The following is a 20,339-nucleotide window of genomic DNA, read 5'->3' on the forward strand; positions in this document are numbered from 1 at the left end:
TGATCAATAAATTGAACAGTGCCCCATATTATGCCCAAAGATTAGGATATTGTTCTGTAACCTAACCCAACAGTTTTATCCCCAACTAAATGCTGACACACTTTTTAAAAACATTTTGAAAAACGTGTAATTTTCATTTCATTTCACAATTATGTGCCCGTTTTTCTTTGCACACCAAATAAATCTTAATCACACATCCTTGGGTTTGCGGTAGTAACGTGACACAATTTAAAATAAGTTTCGCAGCGTCCACACCAATTTGTCAGACAACCTATGAGAGTGTTTTTCGAGGAAAACTGAAACTGGGCTTTCATTGGTTCCGTGGTACGACAAAGGGGCGGGACTAGAACGACCTCAGAGTGTGATTGGTCAAGTGGCGTGTAACTCATTGAGTTCAGACTTCACCTTCAAAGTTCCCAAGTTGGTTAGAAAGAGACTGAACAACCTGCCGTATCTCTCACATTCTCCCGGGTCTGGAGTAAAGTTCCCCAACACGGTAAGAACAACCTGAATTTGAATGTTTCTTACTCATATTCTGTTGTCTGTTTATTTTAACCTCTAAAGAGCAGTTGTGCATTATTCTTCTTCACACGGCACCGCCTACGTCTTTTCACGTTTTCCTGGTCGCTCGCTTCAAAAGGAAAACTTGTTTGTAATGTTTTGATGTCACCGCATTAGAGGAACAATATGGTTACTTTTGATATTCATCCAATATATTGAAGGTATACAAGTCTTTGTCACATTCCCAAAAATATGCTCGATTTTTTATTTTTATTTTTTAGCTTTTATTCAACTTTAGCCATCCTCAGTTGACATTTCCTTTCTCATCCGCACATTCAGACTATTATATTTGCGTATTATGAATGCATATCGTGGCTGCTTTGCATGGGAGCCTCTAAGCACAAGTTCCTTTAGTTTTTGCTTCACTGTTACTCTTAAAGACACATCCTGTTGTGTCGTTTAATCTCTTGACCTTTTTTGGTCATTTATTTTCCCAGGAGAGATCAGATAAGATCCAGTGCTGCGACAGTTTTCGTGTTTGTATGTTTTATTCAAAGGGAAAAATAAATATATTGTCATCTGTGCACGTTGCATATAATGCACGCAAGGGAAAACACTGAGTTATGTTTATTTGAAGAAGTAAAGGGACGTCAGACGGAGCTGGGAGTTTACTGAAAAGCAAAAGGAAGGCTCCTTCTGTGCATAGGGAATACATTTGAGTTTTAACTCTTGAAATTCTAGATTAAATATGCATTTTCTCTGAAAAGCATCAAGCTTTATGGTGCATGTAATCCTTTTAAACCTGTCCTTAGACTAGACCCCTGCCTCTCTTGCATTCCCTGTGGCAGTCTTCTGCATGCTCCCCCTTCTTTTCTGTCTCTAGTCAATCTCATAGAGGCTAAATTTAGCTGCCATCTATTTAAACCATTCCACTATATGCTCCACAATGCTCCTTGTGGGGCCCGAGGCTAGATCCGGCAGACTTCTCTCGGGAGGAACTGGATTAGGAGACCTAAATTGCGCTGGGAGAAAATTGAATTTGTGTCATTATCTTGCTATTGTGGGCATAAGTGAGGTGTCTCTTCATTTATAGATCACAGTCAGATGACATGGGTTAAAGAAATGACTGCGTAACATAACAATATTCTTCCAGAATGTATTCTGAGCGTTATCTGTTGAAATTATATTCTGTCTGTGTTCTTAAAAATACGGCAGACATTTAAATTGTGCTGCTTAGAGGACATTTATTGAACAAGCCAATAACTTTGAAACGAAAGGCGTCTTGAGCCTCTATCTTCAGAATACTGCAGGCCTTAGTTACCCGAGTCTGTGCCAAAACATTTCTCTGCTAGCCAAAAGCCAGGGTGCCCACAAGGCCTCCTGTGCTCACAAACTACTAATGAAGAACTGAATTCTCCTAAAGCAATAAGACTTCCTGCACACACACAGACAGACAGGCCCAGTTTCACTAAATGTTTGTAACAGTTTACAGTAGGTTCTATGTTAGTAGAATGGGTGAGGCTGAATAGCAAATGCTGGCATCCAAATCCTATGCTTGTGTAAACAGATGTAAATGTCTTAAAGCTGCAGGCCACACAGGAATTGTCCTACTTGTCGATTACTTTCATTTTGTAGCTCGACAGTTTGTTTATGAATAATAATACACAAAGAGAGATCTCCTGTAGACTATGATAAATAAACAAAAATTCTGAAGTGATTCCTCTTCAGACAGGCTTTTTGCCCTTTTGAGTTTTATAAATAATCTTTTAATTGGTTTGATTGCTTGCACACACACACTGTTTTCTTAGCTTAACATTTTGTTGTTAATCCATTCACTCTTACAGATGTGTTTGTGTATTAGGATAACATTGAAAAGTTAATTTACTTCTTTCAGTTCTGCATCAGTGCAGCATGGCATGGAGGCATTGTGGTTCAGCTGAGGTGCTCAGGAAGCCCAGGTTGCTTTGATGGCACCCTTCAGGTCATCTTCATTGTGGGTCATCTTCCTGTTGACGATGCGTCAGAGGTTCTCTGATCTCATATCTAGCCAACTAAGTTTCTTTTGTACCTTGTACTATCCTACTTTTCCTTCCAATCAGTTTTCCATTTTCTTCTACAGAAAAGGATGTTTGGGTGTTTTAAGATGCTACAGCTAAGTCAGATGGATGGTAAACCGTGTGTTATGGAAAAAAACAGAATTTCTTATTTAATTTTTAGTAGCTGGATAAGCTACTTTCTATTTTGGTTCCATTTTTATACAGACGACATTAACACATTTAAGTATTTATTTATTAATCACATTCATTGCAACATTTACATATACTATTGTATGTTATTTGTTTTCTTGGTATCATGCAGCCATACTTGTTGTTAGGATGACACGTCAGCCGTGTCACCCGGCTATTATTAATGTCACAGCTGCCATATAATTCTTGACCAGAGGTATGCAATCTCAAGGTTACCATCAGGCTGTTTTGAAAGGATTTTCTTTCTGTAGAGGAGAGCTAATAAAACTTTTGACATTATTATTATTTTTTTATATATCGAGGTTCCTGTGCTGGCTTGGAAAAAAATATTTCACTGTTTTACAGATCTAAATAAGAATGGAAGAATAAAATGAAAAACACTTGTATTTCCATATTTTATTGTCTTTTCATATCATTGAAACATCTGAATATTTATTGTTACATATTTTTGTCATAATTTTGTTTGCCTATCCATCATTTCTTCTGTCCATCAAATCAACTGTCTATCCATCTATCCATTATTATTCATTTTCCTTCAACTGGCTTGAATTTGTAGGTTTTTAGACAGAGACGAATAAAACGGATCTGGAAAGGTATAAAATTTGAATGTGTTTGAAATCATGTTTCATCCTGGTTTTGTCCGTAACCAGGATGCCAGCTTCTTCTTGTACCTACAAGTGGAGGGAGAAAGGCTGAACTCCTGACACAGACACTATTAAGAAACAGAAGAGCACAGGCTTTCCTCACTCTCCACTCACTACATTTCGTGGAACTATTACTAATCACGACATTTGTTTTCAATGCTGGTGTTGTGTTGCAGGAGACAGGCGAAGCCTCTGGGGGGGCCATGTCTGGGGGCGGTGCTGCCAACAACAGTTGGACCATCCTCACATCTGAGGTATGATCACTTTGAAATGTTAAGCAGCCATGCATGACCTTATTAAACATGTCTCTGAAAAAAGAGAGCTTTGTCCCAGTTTGTTTCTCTTTCAGGTCACCTGAATATGAATTAGGTTTGTGTCATAATGTTTATAAAACATTTTTAATGTGAAAGTTGTAAAAAAAAAAAAAAAAAGAGGGATGTTCTGTGTTATTAATTATGTCAATAAAAGGTTATTTAGTATCAATAAAAATGGTTTCTGAATATTAAATTCACATTTTAACATAGCAATTTTTTGATAGGTCTTTAATCAAGTGGTAATGACTCTGTCTCCGTCATCATAGGAGACAGTTGCTGAAACCCTGAGGCCCCTTGCAGAGGGAACAAAGCAGCATGAAGAAAGCCACACATCTGCCACAGGTCTGGTTACAGTATGCTTCATTTATGTGACCATTTTTTAAAATGTCCCACAGAAACATTAATAGGTTTCTGAGGTGTACAATATATTGGTGAAATGTCAGGTTTTGTGATCAACAAATTAACTGACCCCTCCCTTCCTCTCATAGAAATCTGAATACAATCTGAAAAGTAGACCCTAATAAGTCCAGTCAATTTTTTCTCAATCAGGCTGCTTGAGCTCATTTCAGTTATTAGATAATCTGATTAAGCTGGAATAGTTTTTCTGTCATTACTCTCTAGAAGATGAAGTGATGGAGATATATATAAACTTTTAAAAAATAAACCCTGTGTTTTTCTCATTTCTATAGAATTAGAAACGTGACTAAAGGAAAGGTTTGAACACCCCAAAACGTTTAACCTTTTAACCCTAACTCTCCCTTCCCATAAAATCCTTTGTTTCTTCCTTTGTCTAAAATCGCTTCACTAAGACACTTCTAGTAGCCATTTACCAATCTCAGAGGACAGTGTGTCCTACTCCTCACTTTTGGCAAAAAGTGAGGAGCAGGCTGCACATTTTCAAGAAAATGCGCAGCCTGTTTTTAGTAACCCTGCAGCGTCTTGTGAGATCAGGATTTGGGTTTTTAATGTGCCCAAGACTTTCTCACTTTTTAATTTTCAGTAGATTTGTGGTTTGGTATGTGTTGGGTCATTGTCATGCTGCAGGGTCCAGTTCTACTTCAGGGTTAATATTTTTACAGATGTGCTGAGATTTTCCTCAGGCAGCTCTGACGATAAGTATAATTTATAATAGATTCTGTGATGATGTGCTGGCACAGTTCTGGTGCAGCAAAGCATTCCCAAACAACAATACTTCAGATAGTATCTGGTTCTCTTTCTTTAGTTAGTTTTAGTTCATGTCCAAATAACTCTTTTGTTTCAGTGTCTAATTAGCTATACACGTAGGTGTCCATGAAGAACTTCTAAGGTTTTGGAAGACATTTTTTCAGCATGTTTCAGTCATTTTACAGAGCAAAGTTTTGTGGGTGTTCTGTCTTTGAGATGTTGGCAGCAGTTTCTGGTGTCCTCCACTTATAGACTTTTTTTTCTTTTTTCTTTAATGAGCTCTTATAGTCTTTTCTTCTGAAGGCCTCGGGCAGCTCTTTCACTCGTGTTATTCTCTCTCACTTTAACAGTTCAAATATCCTTTTTTTTTATTTTTTATGAAGAGGTAAAATTTGCATATGACTAACTCAGGATAAGGTGTTGGACACAAACATCATTGTTTTTCTCAACGAAACACAGCCTGCATATTTACCTGATGAATTTTTAACATAACAAACTGTCACTTCAAAAAACTTGCATGACCATTAATTTGCTTCAAAGAAATTACATTTTAGTGTAATCGGTTAAATAAAATTACTTAATAATTTGTAACTTAATTTCAACAAAAAAAGTTGATGAAACTACTTAATCTCAGCTCCATTGAGAGATGTACAAAACGTGTTCACCCATAAACCTGCATCAGCTAAATCATGTTCTTAACAATAATGAGATTGATGAGGCGATGGAGAAAGAGACGACTGCTTCAGGTCATTGTAAACACAACATTGTTCTGCAATCGTTTAGTTGAGGGCTCTGTTTTATTTTATTGCCTCAGTCTGTTTACATAAATACATTTCCCACTCTTTAATGATAATAAAGACCAGTCAAACTTTATACTATTTGAGCATCAGTTTCCTCTGTTAATAAAACTAAACCCATATCCACAATCATTTTGGCCAAAGGTGCTTGAGGTGCCAAAGTTTTACAACAGTCTGAATGGTTCCCTTTCAAGAACTGACTGTTAGAAAATGTTGAAGTGCTTCTTTAAATGCTTCCTCTCCTCTGTTTTCTTGATGAACCAGGACCTGGAGAGAAAAATCAGCCTCCAAATAGCGCCGAGTCTGCAGAAGAAAGGCTCCCAGAGGAGGGTTACCTAGTAAGACACCATAACTCATAACACCGCATTATCTTTCAGTACTGTGTGCAATAATGCATGGCTTTATTTCTATGCATTTCTAACTAGCCAGTAATCATCTTCTGATTCTTGCTATTTAGTAATATTCCTGTTTAGAGGGTCACTTGTTTTTATTTTGCTCACTGCCCACTGACTCAAGAGTTTTGAACTTTTTAAAAACAATCATTCTTTTCTCTAGGTTTCTGAAGATCAAAATGCAGATTCCAACTCAAATCCTCCGTCTGTGGATGCCTCTGGCACCTTGGACCATGGTAACATTGAGAGCAAAACTGAGGGACTGGCGAGGTCTTCCCCTGACCCGGATTCGTCCTCTGACTCCTACACCCTCCTGACGCCTTCCCTAGATGGGCCCCCAGACTCACTGCTCAGCACAGAGACTCTTGGAGGTGCAGAGTTTTCACCGGCAGAAGAGGAACTTCGACAAGAAGGAACGCTTCATCTGCAAAATAAAGAGGAGCCACACCAAGAGGGACAGCAGTCCGGTAAGATAATGGCAGTTATCCACCACAGTTATTTGCAACTGCCTGTTTATATTAAATTTCTACTGGAATGCTCCAGCCTCTTGGACAAATCAAATGTACCTTTGACTACCTGTTTCATTTTATTTATTTTTTATTCAAATTTTTATTTTTCAAATAATACATAATGCCAGGAACTCTTACAAGGTTCCTGGAGTCTTTGAAGGGAAAAACAGGCCCACAGCACTACAGATCCTAGATCATACTCAACAGTGAACAAGAATTGCTTTTACTACTTCCAAGTACTTCCAGCCGAATAATTTCCTATGTCCTAAGGAACGAATCCCAAACTTCTTTCTTGAAAATGACCATGAGTTCATTGTCCTCCAGTGACCTCTACAGTCACATGATCTCAGCCTAAGGGAGAAAGTTTGGATGTGGTAAAGCAGGAAATTCACATCATAGATGTTCAGCTGACAAATCTACTGCAGCTGTGTGATGCCATCATGTCAGTATGAAACAAAATATCTGACTAATGTTTCCAACATCTTGTTGAGTCCATGTCACAAAGAATGAAAGCAGTTCTGATGGTAAAAGCGGGAGCAACCCTTTCGACAAGGTGTACCTAATATTAAAGTGGCTGTTTGTATGACATTTATATCAAAGTTGAGTTTAAGCGTCTAAAGATTTTGTAGTTTGTAGTAAAGCACAGAAACGTAATTTAATAGGTGTCTAAATTTAGCCTCCTTAAAGATTCCTTTCTGTTGTCTGTTTAGGAATTGGTGAAAGGACAGAGGAGGGAGAGTCAGTGGAGAGGAGGAGAAAGTCTCTCCTGGAGCAGATTGGAAGAAAAGAAGAGGAGGAGGAAGAAGAAGTGGAAGAAGAATTTCAGGTGCCACAGCGAGAGAATGACGGCGTGTTCTCTCTTAACAAATGCATCCTGGCTGCTCTCATTCTGTTGGGGCTCGGCACCGTCTTTTTCTCTGGTGAGCATCATCTGTGAACCTGTTGCTATGGTATTTTAGACTTGTGTTTATGTCAGAAGCAATGACTAACGAGACTAAAGGAGGCTCTGAGACTGAGGTGTATTATGCCTGCAGGTGTCTTCATGGACTTCGATGAGGGTAGGTTGTTTTAGTCCTATTGTGTTTTCATCTAAGTAAAATAATTCAGCTTTTCTTGGCCACAACATGTTTGTGAACATGCACGCAGAATTAAAGGACTTTGCATGGGATGCTTTTTAAAATTCACTTTAAAAGTCCGTTTTGCTTTTCTTTTGGTTTTGGAAGAGGGATGTTTGTTTTATACTGACATTGACATTAAAATTATGCATAAATTAACCACACTGAATTGTAAAGGATCCCGGGCCCTTCACATCATGCTTATTGTCACTGGCAAAAGGACTTTAAAAATTGTATACACTTTCAGGTAAAAAAAAAAAGATGTATATGTGAAGACCTGGTATACAGTAAAACAAGATTTGCACATTTGTATCCAGAAATCTGCAGACTGCCCTCTTTTCCCCATTTTAGAAAACTTGATGTTGGATTGGTAACTTGGGGTTGAGGGGTTATTACTTGTGCAAGTTGGCTTGTTTGCTAAAAATATGATGCTGATTTGAAAGAAGTCATCCACACTGACCTGACACTTTCCATAATGATTTGCAGAAAGTGACTATACAACAAGGGAACTGAAGGATACAGAGGCACCAGGGAAACAGGTCAGACTGATGTTCTCCTTCTCTGTTTTTATTGGCGTCACTTTTAATCGCTTTTATCCATTATCAACAACATACTACATGCATTCTGTAACATCATGAAAGTCATAAATAATGACTTTTAACAACACTAGCATTTTCTGTGCTGTGCTTGTTGGAAGACCAACATGGGCAGCTCTGAATAGCAGCAGTTCACCTCAAACTTCTGCTTCCTTAGAAATGTTTTTGGTATGACAAGGCATTTTGAATTCAGACTGTTTTTCTCTGTTTGCAATTTGTTGACAGGAGTGGCTTAGTCCCAAAGTAGCTCCAGGTTTAGATCACAACAGCCCCCAGCTCCTGAATAAGTTAGCTGAAGGGAACCAGCAGATTTCTGCACTACAAGCTCAGCTTCAGGTGTGACTCCATTCTGTCCAGTGCTTCATTTCTCCTTAGTTCATTTTATTTATATATGTGTAAAACAAATGTGTGTCTTTGCGTAAATGTGTCAGCGAGTGCATAACATGCTCATGGGAGCTTCTTTACCTTTCCTTTTTTTCCCTTCCAACCAGGCACAGAAAGAGGAGCTAAAAGTAGCCAAGGAGCAGGCAGCAGAGGGAGAGGAGCAGCGGCTGCTCTGGGAGGAGGTGGAGAAGGAAAACAGTAGGTTGAAGACAGAGATTGCATCTCTCCCTGTCCTTCAGAAAGAGAACGACAGGATGAAGAAAGAGCTGGAGTCTGTCCCGGCCCTACAGAAAGAGCTAGAAACCCTGAGATCCACTGTGACAAACTTAAAACTCTCCCCAGGTACAAGAGTTAGGAGGCGAAGGGGATTAGTTACTAAAAACAGGAAGGGAAAGCAGAGCAAGTTTATTCTTTCTTTTACTTTTGTTGCAGACTTTGTGTTGCTTTATTGACTTTTGTGTCTCTTCCAGCAACCAGTGATGCTGATCAAGCCAGCATGAAACACTCTACATCACCACCTAGTGACCAAACAGAAGATGGCAGGCAGGATTCAGCTGGACCACCTGGAAAACAGCCATGGAAGACTTGGGGAGATCAGAGGCAGAAGAAAGATCCAAATAAGGTTAAATATGAAATAAATGACAAAAAACAGCAGAAGGGGAAAGATAAGTCTGTTAGGAAGGAAGGAGATGGAGAAAGGGGAGATAAAATGGAGTGGAAGAAGGGAAAACATGAACATGGGAAGCTTGAGAATGACAAAGATAAGCCAGGTAAGAAAAAGAGGCAAAGTGATGAGGCAAGTCCTTGGAAGCAGAAAGAGTTAAAGAAAGAGAAGGGAGGAAGAGGAGATGACGGTAGACAGTTGGAGGACAAGGAAGGTAGGAAAGAGTTGAAGGAAGACAGAGAAAGGAAAAAGGGAAACTTTGAGAAAGTACATGAATGGAAAGGTAAAGAGAAAGGCGAGTGGCGAGGAGGGAAGAATCGCAATCAGAAGCTGAAAGGAGAGATGGAGTGGAAGAAAGGGAAACATGGAGGCAAAGAAAAGCAGGAGAGAAAAGATTGGAAGGAGAATGGAGATAAGAAAGACCCTGAGTGGAAAGATAAAATTGGTAAGGAAGGGAAAGGAAAGGGTGAGGGGAAGCAGTGGGACAATAGCAAAAGTCAGGGTAAAGAAAGGACAGGGACGGATGAGAGGAAACAGTGGAATGAGTATGAGAGGAAGAGCAAAAACGGGAAAGAAGAGAAGAAATTCAGGAGGAAGGATGAGACTTCGGAACAGTTTAAGATCAAAGAGATGAAACTGAAAGAGAAAAGGCATAATGTAGACTGGGAAAAAGACCAGTCACACTCCCTGAAAAAGAGAAACGGCGAACATGAATTTCCAGGTAACCATGGCCACAAAGAAGAGCACTTGTATGGTGAGCGAAAGCCCCATCACACCCACCCCAAACCCTCCGTAGGACAACCAGAATACTGGCTCCAGCAGAGACAACGCCTCCAACACGACCTCAAACCACCGCAGCAGTGCGACACGCTGGAAACCTGCGCCCAGGCGGAGGGGCTCCTCCCCGTCTTGTTATCAGAGTTCGACTCTGTACTGCAAACCTATCTAACCAAGATAGAGGAGGCTGGAGTAGATGGATCCAAAACATCAGAGCTCAGAAAGATCGCCTTGGAGTTTTTCAAGGATGGGATGTTTGTGCACAACCAGAGGAGCTTCCAGGACTTTGTGGATGATCTGTCGGATATTTTGGAAGACATGGCGGAGGACGGTGATGAGGAAGATAGTGACCTGGAGGATGAAATGGAAGGGTTTGAAAAGGAAGTCCTGAAAATGTTTTCACTTCCAGGAGGCAGGGAGAAGGAGAAGAGGATTAAAGGTGAATGGAGGAAGGAGAACAGACAAGAACGTGGCTGAGTATGATTTGATAGGCTGGAGGACACACTTTCTTTAGGACCACAATTACTTCAATGTGTTTATCAGGCAGTCAACCAACCCTTCTTTGTGCCACTACCATCTGTTAATACATTTCAGTAAATTTTAAAATTTTACTCTTGCTCATATATTCACTGTATCACACAGGCTAGCCAAGCTTACAAGTTCTAATGATTTTAACATCTACAGGCTGATATTTTTTGCTTATTCTGCTTTCCAATTAGCTCAGGTCACACCTGTTTGGATGGAGAACATCTGTTAACATCAATTTCCAATTCCCAAACAAGATTCTCAATTGGATATAAACATTTTTTAAGATGCTCTGCTCTAAGTCATTTCTTATAGATCCAGCTGTACAGTTTTAGGGTCATTCTGCTGGAAGGTGAACCTCCATCTGCTGCCTTTAAATTGATGTTTTTTCCCCAGAATTGCATTGCATCTCTTTCCCCATCAACTCAGTTTTCTTTCCCTGCTGAATCAGGCAGCCCCACACCATGAAACTGCCACCACCAATTTTGTTCATGGTGTTTTCAGTCTTTCGCTTAGAATTTTGCATGTAGGTCAAAAAGTTTCATCTTAACAGGGCCCCACATCTTTGCTGTTTCCTCTACATGGCTTTTTGTAATGTGTACACTGAACTTAGTGTTTACTTTCAAACATTGCTCTTTTCATTCAGTAACGTCTTTAAAATCAAAAGCTGGGTCCAGGTTTTTGTATCGAGATACTTCAGATTATGTAAACATTCACTGGTGTTCAAATATCCTGTTTAGTAATGTTGAAACTTAAACCTGCTGGAGCAGTTTGGATGTTTTGAACTTAGTTTCTAGAATTTAATATTTTTTTTATTATTATTTAAACACTTCCTGCTTACACAGCACTGTGCTCTGTTAATGTTTACTAAAGCTCCACTTATTGGAGATACAGGTTGTCATATTTATTCATCACTGTTTTGTGGGTTACTAAACCATTAATATTAAAGCAGGCTTCAACATGGGTTATTTAAGAAAGTTGGATAATTTATGTTTGAGAATTTGGCATTAATTTGTATTGTTTGTAAATGTTGCATCCAACATGTTTTGTCTAGAAACGTATTTAATTGTATTCTTACAACAGGAATTGTGTGGAAAACAAATGTTGGGCACTTAAGTATGGGCATGTTCAGCAAGTTTGCTTGTTTTTTATGTCTTTAATTTAAATAGGTTGTGTTACTTTAAAATTTGTGTTAATTTCTGTATGTTTGCACACTCTCTCATTGTGGTTCTTTTGTCATGTGGAGAGTTTGAGTTCAGATGTTTCTTGTTGCTTCTGTAACCTCAAAGAAAATAAACTTTTTTTTTTGTGATCTTTGGGTTTTAACTCATCAGTTAAAATATTTTCTCTACGGAACAATAAATACAACCAACCAAAAATGTGTTTGAAATTTTAGGTCTTAATGAGTGAAGACTGTGCTCATTAGTTTTGATAATTGTGGAGGGAAGTCTGAAAATCTTGATGATGAATTTTCTGCCTTTTGAGATCTGTTAAAATCAACCTTGCCTTCATAAGCTTTGCCATTTAATTTTCCTCTATAAAAGTGATATGTAAATCAGCTCCCTATGTGATCCATAAGCATAAGGTTTGAACTTCCCCCAAAATATTCATTTAAATTGATCAATTGTGACTTTTTAGTAAATAAACCTTCCCTTATCTTTTTGACCCTTCAAAAATTCCTGACTCAACTTTCTTGCTATACACAGAAGATTGCAGTCATCCTCCTCACATTAACTTTGGCCAAGGTGAGATCTTAATCTTACACTCAGAGGGGCCTGGGCTTTCTCTACTGCTGCTGCTCAATTGTGGAATAATCTACATCTGAACACTAGAGACTGCTTGACCGTCTGCTTTTTAGTTGGTGAGATGTAGTTTGACCTTGTTTGTTTTAACTGATTGCATTGTTTATTCTTTCTTATTTGTCTTATGATATTTTTGTGTTTTTACATTTTGTAGCTTTGTGCAGCACTTTGATTCAGCTGCCATAGTTTTAAAGCGCTTCATAAGTAAAGTTGGACTGACGGTCCGAATGGACTGGAGGATAGCAGTTTGGAGAAGGGGTGATCTTTGTGTTTCAGAACCGAGGCATTTCTTCACAGACACATGGGTTAAAAATGATTTTCAGGTCAGATGGAGGAAACATTGAGAGTTCTTGCTAACCAGTCTGATGTTTCTACCTCTTAGGCTTTTAGGATTTTCCTGCATTTACCAGTTACTTTTCCACCACATTAGCTAGATTGTTATCCATTTGTCTTGCCTGACCAGAGCACCTTCTAGTTTGTCAAAAACTGGAAGCTGAGCTTCAAATGGCTTCCTGCTGGTCTTCCATCAAGTCCAGATTTGTAGAGTGTGTGGAAAAATTATAACTTGGCTGTCACATTTAACATTACTGTAGAAAATGTTTTACAAGTTTCAGTCATATCTGGTCCATATGATGTTGATGTTTGGTTAACCTTTCTGTCAAGGATGTTCATTTTGTTCCTACTTCATTTTAAGCAATGGATATTAAGATGTCCGAGAAAATACTCTGGTGGAATAAGAAACTGATTGAGAAGGTGAAAGAAACCAGACAGACTGCATGTTAAGTCAGGACCTTTTCAGCCTGTTGATCATTGCATTTGTTTGAGATGAGGAAAATGTTGCCTGCAGTAAATATGTAGCTTTCATTATGAAACACAAACAGATTAAATATTTCTGAAGAAATAGAACCAGTAGTGGGATAGTTGCCTGTGATAGTTGACTGTGTTGCCTCGCAGCTTTTTAGCCTGTGGTTCAAATGTCAGCGGTGAACTTCTTGTGTTCTGCTCCAGTTACTTTGGTTTCCACTCACATATTAACAACACATGTGTCAGGTTAATTATTAATTTCCCATTGTGTATGAATGAGCAGCCTTTTGTCTCTGTGATGGAAGTCGTCCTATCTCTGTCCTGGTTGAACTTTTAGAAACCTACAGTTTATTTGCTAAAGCATGCACACCCTTTGAAGTTCTTTTTCTATTTCGTCAGATTCCACCCAAATACCAGTTGATGGGACATATTTTATGTTCAGGAGCAGCACAAAATAGTGTGTAATTGCATAGTAAAGGGGAGAAGATACATGATTTTCCCCACCTACAAATATGATCAGATCTGTGTACATTTGTAAACTGCCTTTGAGTCAGTATAGAGGCACATTACCGTGCAATAGTATATTTCTCTTTTCACATGGAGACAGATTTTTATCATTAATTTTTGCAAAAGTGTTCAGACTCGGACTCAAGTCTTTTGCAGCCTCCAAAAAGTCTTCCAGGATTGTGAGTATTTAGTCCTTCCATCTTCCCATCAACTGACCAGCTTAATTGTTCCTCTTTGTAAAAAAAGAACATACTCACAGCATGATACTGCTGACACCATTCAAGGTGTGTTCAGGTTGATATATACAGTATATTAGAGTTAGTCAGCTTCCTTCACATGGTTATTGTGGCCCTGACATGGCTTGCTGGAAATTGAGACAGTGAGTCAGTAGGTTTGCAGTTGTGTGATAGATTGAACACAGCTCTTCGGGATGTTTAAAGTTTGAGATATTTTATATCCTTACCCTGCTTCAAACTTCTCCAAAACGTTCTCCCTGCTCGGTCCCTCGGTTTTCATGATGCTGCTTATTCACTAATGTTCTCTTACATTTACAGTAAATACATTTTAGCTTTTAGATGAAAAATACGGGAAATGTTTAAGGGATATGAATACCTTTGCAAAGTACTGTTACTTTTTTTTTTTAAAGAACTCTAAATTCAGCCCCAGCTGGAAAATATTAATAACAAAGCAGCTCTCTTGTTTGCCCAGTGGAAATATCTTGATGAACCATTTAGTTTTGTTAGCTACTGCCTTCCTCTTCCTCTACAGCAGCTATGGGAATGTAACGAGGGCCGTACGCTGCTATTTTAGGTAAAAAGTGATATAGATGTGCATGTCTGTGTAACAGCCATTCCACTGAGCTTTGAAAGCGATGTTTGGGGATATGTGGATGACAAAGCCAATGTGCTTGTTAGGACAAAGTTGCTTCCCTAATATGCCAGTTGTGCACATCCTCTTTTCTAAGGTGAAACCCAAGTGCCTCATTCTCAACAGTTTCTGGAGCCCAGACTATGTGATCATCAGTGATAAACTGCTTCTGGTTTGCTCTGCTGCATTCTGCTCACAGTTTTGTGGACATAAAAAGAAAATTGTTTTGCTTTAACTGTGTGAATTCTCTTAAAAACTACCCTATGTGCTTGCACACATTTTTGCTCATTTAACTTTTGTATTTCAATGCTTATTTACTGCCTGCTTGTAGAATAAATATTGGTGTAGATTTCCAGTCATCCTAGACATAAAATCCTAAATGTTTAAGTAGAAGGAAACTAGAGTTCTCCTGTTGCTTAAAGATATTCTACTTCCTGTCCAAGCAGCTTTTTCAGTGCTGAACATGGGCTGAAAGAATCAGAATTATAAGTTGCGATCAGAATTTAATGGGGACTTCAGGACGTTAAGGTCATTAATAAAGCCATTATAAGGACCCATTATTCACTACACCTACGCACTTTTCAAACTCTGATTTTTGTGACAGTAAATTTACTCGACTACCACCAAAATGACCGCAGATGGCTAAATTGTGACAATATCAGAAATGTAAAGGACTATAAAAAAAGAATAACATTTAAATTCACAATCAAAATAAGGATAGATAGAAAAAAGAGGCATGGACTTCAAGTGAGGCACCTTTGCTCTCACAATAAAACTGAGGAAGGACTCGTTACTAAGATCTGACATGAGACTGTAGCGCCACCTCTCTGTGGAAGCCAAATTTGGACCTCAGCAGATGCAGTGCTGCACACACTCTGATGCTGATGAAGAGAAATATCTTGTCGCTCTCAGATCACTCTTGAGCCTCTCCTAGCTGGCCGTTGAATGTCCTCGTTTGGACTGAGAACCGAACTGTTAGCGGTGCAAAAGGAAATCTTGTTGGATAAGTAAGTTTTATCTACACCTTAGGTGTGTAAAAAGAAAAAGAAAGAAAGTTGCAGGAACTCTAGAGGAGATTTGGCAGACGAAAAAAAAAAGTAATGAATAAAAACTCACAATCAAATCTTCAACAAGTTGATCAGGCTTGGTAAATCTTATTGGGCTGAATTTATTGGATTGGTTCATACTCTACTCAGAAGTCGCCCATTCGTATGCTATCGTGCTGAGCACAAGGACAAAATAGGAATTTAGGAAAGTGTGTGTTCATGGTACATTACATGGTGGATGACAAAATCTTCTGCATCATAAACCTCACATTAGGAAATGGTTTAACAAGCTCTAAAACATCATCTGTGGGGAAAAAGCAGACTAATGTCATAATGAAGGCCTTCTACAAAAATCTCACTGTAAAATGTCTGCATAAGGTCATATTTCCAATGGTTCATGTCACTACATATAATTAATAATTACAGAAACCAGAGACTGGTTACGCATTTTAGTTGTGCAATACAGGAAAGTGTGACTTGTCATTGGTTAAAAGGCAATAATTTAACTTCTTTACCTTGAAAGCTGGGCTTTAAAAAGACTGAGAAGCTTTGGTTCAACACACCAAACACACTCTTGAGGAGGTGAGTGTTTACCTCTTTTATGGAGGCAAACTCTTTTTTTTTTGTTGGACTCAATGTACATTTGCTACATTTGTATCATTTGCTAGTTTTCAAAATGTTTTACTATTATCACTGAGAGCATTTCTCTTTGTTTTCCTAAAAACAAAGAGAAATTCAGCCCGTAATGGAGACTTCCATTGGTGTGCTGCTGTCCCAGTTCAAGGCGTATGCTGGTAGAGATGGTTCCTCTGACACGCTGAGCAGGGACGAGTTTCAAAAACTGGTCAAGTCAGAGCTTTCCAAGCTTTGTGAAGGTAGGAGAGGAGCAACTGAGATGTAAGGATTTTTTGTGTCACTGCTTTGTAAAGTCTGATTTGATCTGCTTAACTTCAAATTTTTCCCTAAAAGGCTAAGATTTTGTAATGGATCAAGTCAAGGTTATATTCCAGGTTCTTCTTGAACCTGGAATATAATGATATATTGATCTGGTATTAATACAAATTCAATTTTCAAATGATTATTTTATTTATTAGGAAAAAATGTTTTATTTAAGCCAGCTGAAAAAATGGTCGTTCTACCTTTGGCCATCAAACATTTCTATGAATGACTTTTTGTCCATCTCTCTTTGTAGATTTATTTTAATTCAAACACATTGTAAGGTTTTCCTGCATGAAGGGCATGTTTATGCCTCCCCTGCCTCTCAGTCAGATGTACGCTCAGTTTGACTAGACGACTCCAAAACATACATTTTGTGTTTTCTTAGCCGTTCAGAGGTTAACTTGTTGTTTGCAAACTGATGTCTGGATATTCTGCTTTAGTTTTTTTTTTTACTTGAGAGCAGAATGTATTGTTCTGTGAATTGCAACAAGTAGTTTCAGGCCAGACATAGTGGAAAACACAGCCTCCACAAAGTTTCCCTTTTGTCTGTGTCAGACCACAGAATATTTTCCCAAAAGTGTTGAGGATCCTCAAGATAGTTTTCAGCAATTGTGAGATAGGCTTTTGATAAACCAGGGGGGGTTATTGGTGGCTTTTACCTTGGAGCTTTTCCATGAATTGTTGAGTCTCTTTCTTATTACTGTTGATGAACACTGGCCTTAAATAAAGAATATGATGTCTTAGTGCTTTAGATGCTGTTTGGGTTATTTAATGATGTTTGAAATGAGTTGTGGTAACTTTTGCCAGCTAATCCTGAGAAGGTTCACTATTGTTTCACATTTTCTCCTTTTGTTGGAAATGGATCTCAGTGTGATTTGTTTTTGAGATCTTTGTGCCTACTTCATTTTTTTCAACAGTAAACACGTGATTTGTTGACTCTACAGATTGGATAATAAGCACGGCTGTGTTTGACAGAACGAAAGGTTTTTGGATTTGAAGAAGGGAGCGATTACTTTTCAAAAAGGCAAAGTTGATTTGGGTAGGCAAAAATGTTTTGAAACAAGTAGGCATGATTAAAAGCAAAGGCAGAATGTATTCGTGAAGGTCCAAATAGTTTTATCGCCATAGTCCAAAACAACAACCTTAAAAAATTAAGGTGGAAAGCTTTTCCAGACAGCATTGCTTCTTGATACTTTTAGAGATTTTTCTTCCCTTCTTATTCATGCTTAGTCAAAAAAAAAAATCATATTGGTGAAAAATGTGCGTGTTTTCTTTCAACTAGTCAATTCTTTGTGTTTTTGTTTTTGAGCTGACTAGATATTCAGACTCATATTCAACTCATGTACAAATAAAGTATTGACACAATGTTTGTTGTTATGTTTTGAGTTGTCTGGCTTTTCATTGAAGGCAGTGAGCTTTTAATAAAGTTGATCATAAGACTTCTTCTTCCCCTGCAGCTGCATCTTGTCTGTGTGTTTTGAACTCTACACTTACCGTAATATTTGAGAAATTACATTGTATATTGGCTTCATTCTTCAAAACATGCGTCCATGTCCGTGTATGTTGAACGTCAACTTTGCAGTTTAATAAAATAAAACACATGAGAGGAAGATTGTATGTATAACAGTTATTTCATGGTGGGGAAGTCAAGTCTTAATGGGCATCATCTGACTGCTGTGCACGTCATCAATTATGTGAATCCTAGCCATGACATTTCATGCAATGCTGCACAATTTCCATGAAAGGAAAACATTATTCTCATCTATAAAAACAAGCAAAACAATGAATTTCATACAGAAAGAACTGGCCCCGCTCATTGCAGCCACTCGTGCTGTAAGACTTTCTGTTCCTTTCGCTTTGCATTCCTAACAAGAATGCCCACTGACAGAAAGTAGCTCTTCGTGAGGCCTAACAGAGGATACAGGGCTGCCTTTTCCAAGTGTGGAAAATTCCATGGGTTTCCTCTCCGTGCAAGGCTGAGATCATCCACAGCAGCCACACGGTGGTGACAGAGCCAGGGAATCCTGTGCCAAACCAACTCTGCTGATGCAGCATGTTTAAAGGCTTTTCTCATCCTGATTGCTTGTGCCAGTGGCATCGCCTTACCTCTGACACTTTTCTACTTGTGAGATTTTTTTTACAAGGTCATCTGTTGGCTGTCAAGGTTGTGTTTTGTAGTGACTCACACATGTGTTTTCCTGTTTTTTCCTGAAGAATGCTGGCGACCCTGCTGCCATTGACCAGCTCATGAGTTCATTGGACCAGAACAATGATGGAGTGTTAAGCTTCCTGAAGTTCTGGCAGTTGATTGGGCATCTTGCGAGCAAGCATGGGGGGTTCAGCCAATAGAGCGTCTTCAAATACTTTTTTTTTTAAGTTTAATGTGTGCTACTGAACTTTCTGTGTGCCATGGAAGAAAAGGGAAATCCTCCAAAATGGAAATCACCTCAGCCAGTTTCCTCAGCTTAAGAGGCCAGTGAGTTTACTGACTGCACTAACAAAAGAAACCGTTTAAATTTACTCAGTAAAGTTGATTTTTAACATTTTGCAAAAACATTTTAAGGGTACATTTCTAGTGATGTCTTGATGTTGAACACATGTAAAACTGCCAGCTGAAACTGAAATTTTTAAAAAGCTTAAAAGTTAATACAATTTTAAAGATTAAGAAAATTGTGTTTGTGTGGTTTGTCCTCCCACATTAAAAGAAACAAACAAAAAAAATGTAGTGGTCAAGGAATATGTCACTCAAATTGTGTCATCAAACTAAAACTGAATACAAACTTTTAAAGACTCAAAGTTAAACTCACTTGCTAGTATGTTTGACTTTTCATTTTAAAGATAGATAACTACAAACTGAAAATTCTTGCTTCAGTACAAAAACCTTGTTGGCCACAATTTGCACTTCCTAACTATTACGAAGTTGATAAATTAAACATCCCATGTGAACATATGAGTCTTTCTTCTCTGCAGGAGATTTGACAAGAGAGAATATGTTTGAGTGAAGCAACATCTTCTGTTAAATTTAAATCAAAATGTTTGGGTGGGATTTGTTGCAAAAACAAACAGGCTACTTCTTAGCCAGCATTAGATTCACAAATGTGTCTGATTTGAAAAAAAACCCCCAAATACATAGTTTTATTGGTTGATGTTTATTATTGCCCTCCAATATACTGTGCAAAATCTAAATGAATCAGAAGGCATAACACGTTTCGATACCACGTTTTAATATGGGGATTGAAATGATTTTGAGATCTTATTTGAGTTATATGATTTAGTTCGATGTAAAAATGGAAACTTTACAGTTTTCTTTGTAGAAGTCTGGACTGTATTGACCAAATATGGTTCAAACTCTTAAATGTAGGCGTATTTAAACTTAACAGGATTATTGACTCTCTCAGATACAATTTATTTCAATTTGAACCTTTCTGTGTTTCACTTGTGAAAACACTAACAGCCTACAGATGGAGACCCAAGTGAGAAACATGAAACTGCCAAGTCTTCACTCTCTGTCTGTGTACTAGTAGACAGAAGGAAGGGCATGGGCCGCTGCTGAGACAGTTTCAGTTGTACCAGAATCAGCCTTTGCCATTTACCAACACACACACACGCACTCACTCCCAGCTACATGTGCTCACAAGCCAGTCATTAAAGTAACTGGGTGGGAAAGCATTGTCTGAAAAAGCTCTGTGTGAGCGCTCTTGGCTCGGCCGATTCCTGGAAAACATCACCTCCCTCTCTGCCTCTCC

The 20,339-nt window shown here is 38.5% G+C and overlaps 1 protein-coding gene and 1 pseudogene across 4 annotated transcripts; both read left to right on the top strand.

The window, feature by feature from the left end:
* The first annotated feature begins 365 nt into the window (after window positions 1–365).
* pbxip1b (pre-B-cell leukemia homeobox interacting protein 1b) lies at window positions 366–11,940 on the top strand. 4 transcript variants are annotated; one of them, XM_032558589.1, is made up of 12 exons: window positions 366–496; window positions 3,568–3,645; window positions 3,972–4,047; window positions 5,931–6,004; window positions 6,222–6,294; window positions 6,388–6,525; window positions 7,278–7,487; window positions 7,602–7,625; window positions 8,169–8,221; window positions 8,504–8,614; window positions 8,770–9,004; window positions 9,133–11,940. In XM_032558589.1, the coding sequence occupies exons 2-12, from the start codon at window positions 3,595–3,597 to the stop codon at window positions 10,578–10,580; spliced, it is 2,493 nt and encodes an 830-aa protein (XP_032414480.1). In that variant the 5' UTR covers window positions 366–496; window positions 3,568–3,594; the 3' UTR covers window positions 10,581–11,940. The 4 variants fall into 4 exon arrangements, with proteins under 4 accessions (XP_032414480.1, XP_032414481.1, XP_032414479.1 ...); XM_032558590.1 differs by having other exon boundaries at window positions 6,222–6,525; window positions 8,770–8,860; XM_032558587.1 differs by having other exon boundaries at window positions 371–496; window positions 6,222–6,525.
* A 177-nt stretch (window positions 11,941–12,117) lies between these two features.
* On the top strand, window positions 12,118–19,200 carry LOC116717320 (protein S100-A11-like; annotated as a pseudogene).
* Window positions 19,201–20,339: the final 1,139 nt, after the last annotated feature.

Source organism: Xiphophorus hellerii, chromosome 3 (genome assembly GCF_003331165.1).
Source record: "Xiphophorus hellerii strain 12219 chromosome 3, Xiphophorus_hellerii-4.1, whole genome shotgun sequence".
Lineage (NCBI taxonomy): Eukaryota > Metazoa > Chordata > Actinopteri > Cyprinodontiformes > Poeciliidae > Xiphophorus > Xiphophorus hellerii.

Bases quoted from the DNA above. Each gene is read 5' to 3' on its own strand.
- pbxip1b (XM_032558587.1), top strand. From the start codon at position 3,595: ATGTCTGGGGGCGGTGCTGCCAACAACAGTTGGACCATCCTCACATCT. The intron at 4,048-5,930 runs GTCTGGTTACAG...TTGATGAACCAG, and splicing joins AAGCCACACATCTGCCACAG to GACCTGGAGAGAAAAATCAG. The intron at 9,005-9,132 runs GTACAAGAGTTA...TGTCTCTTCCAG, and splicing joins AAACTTAAAACTCTCCCCAG to CAACCAGTGATGCTGATCAA.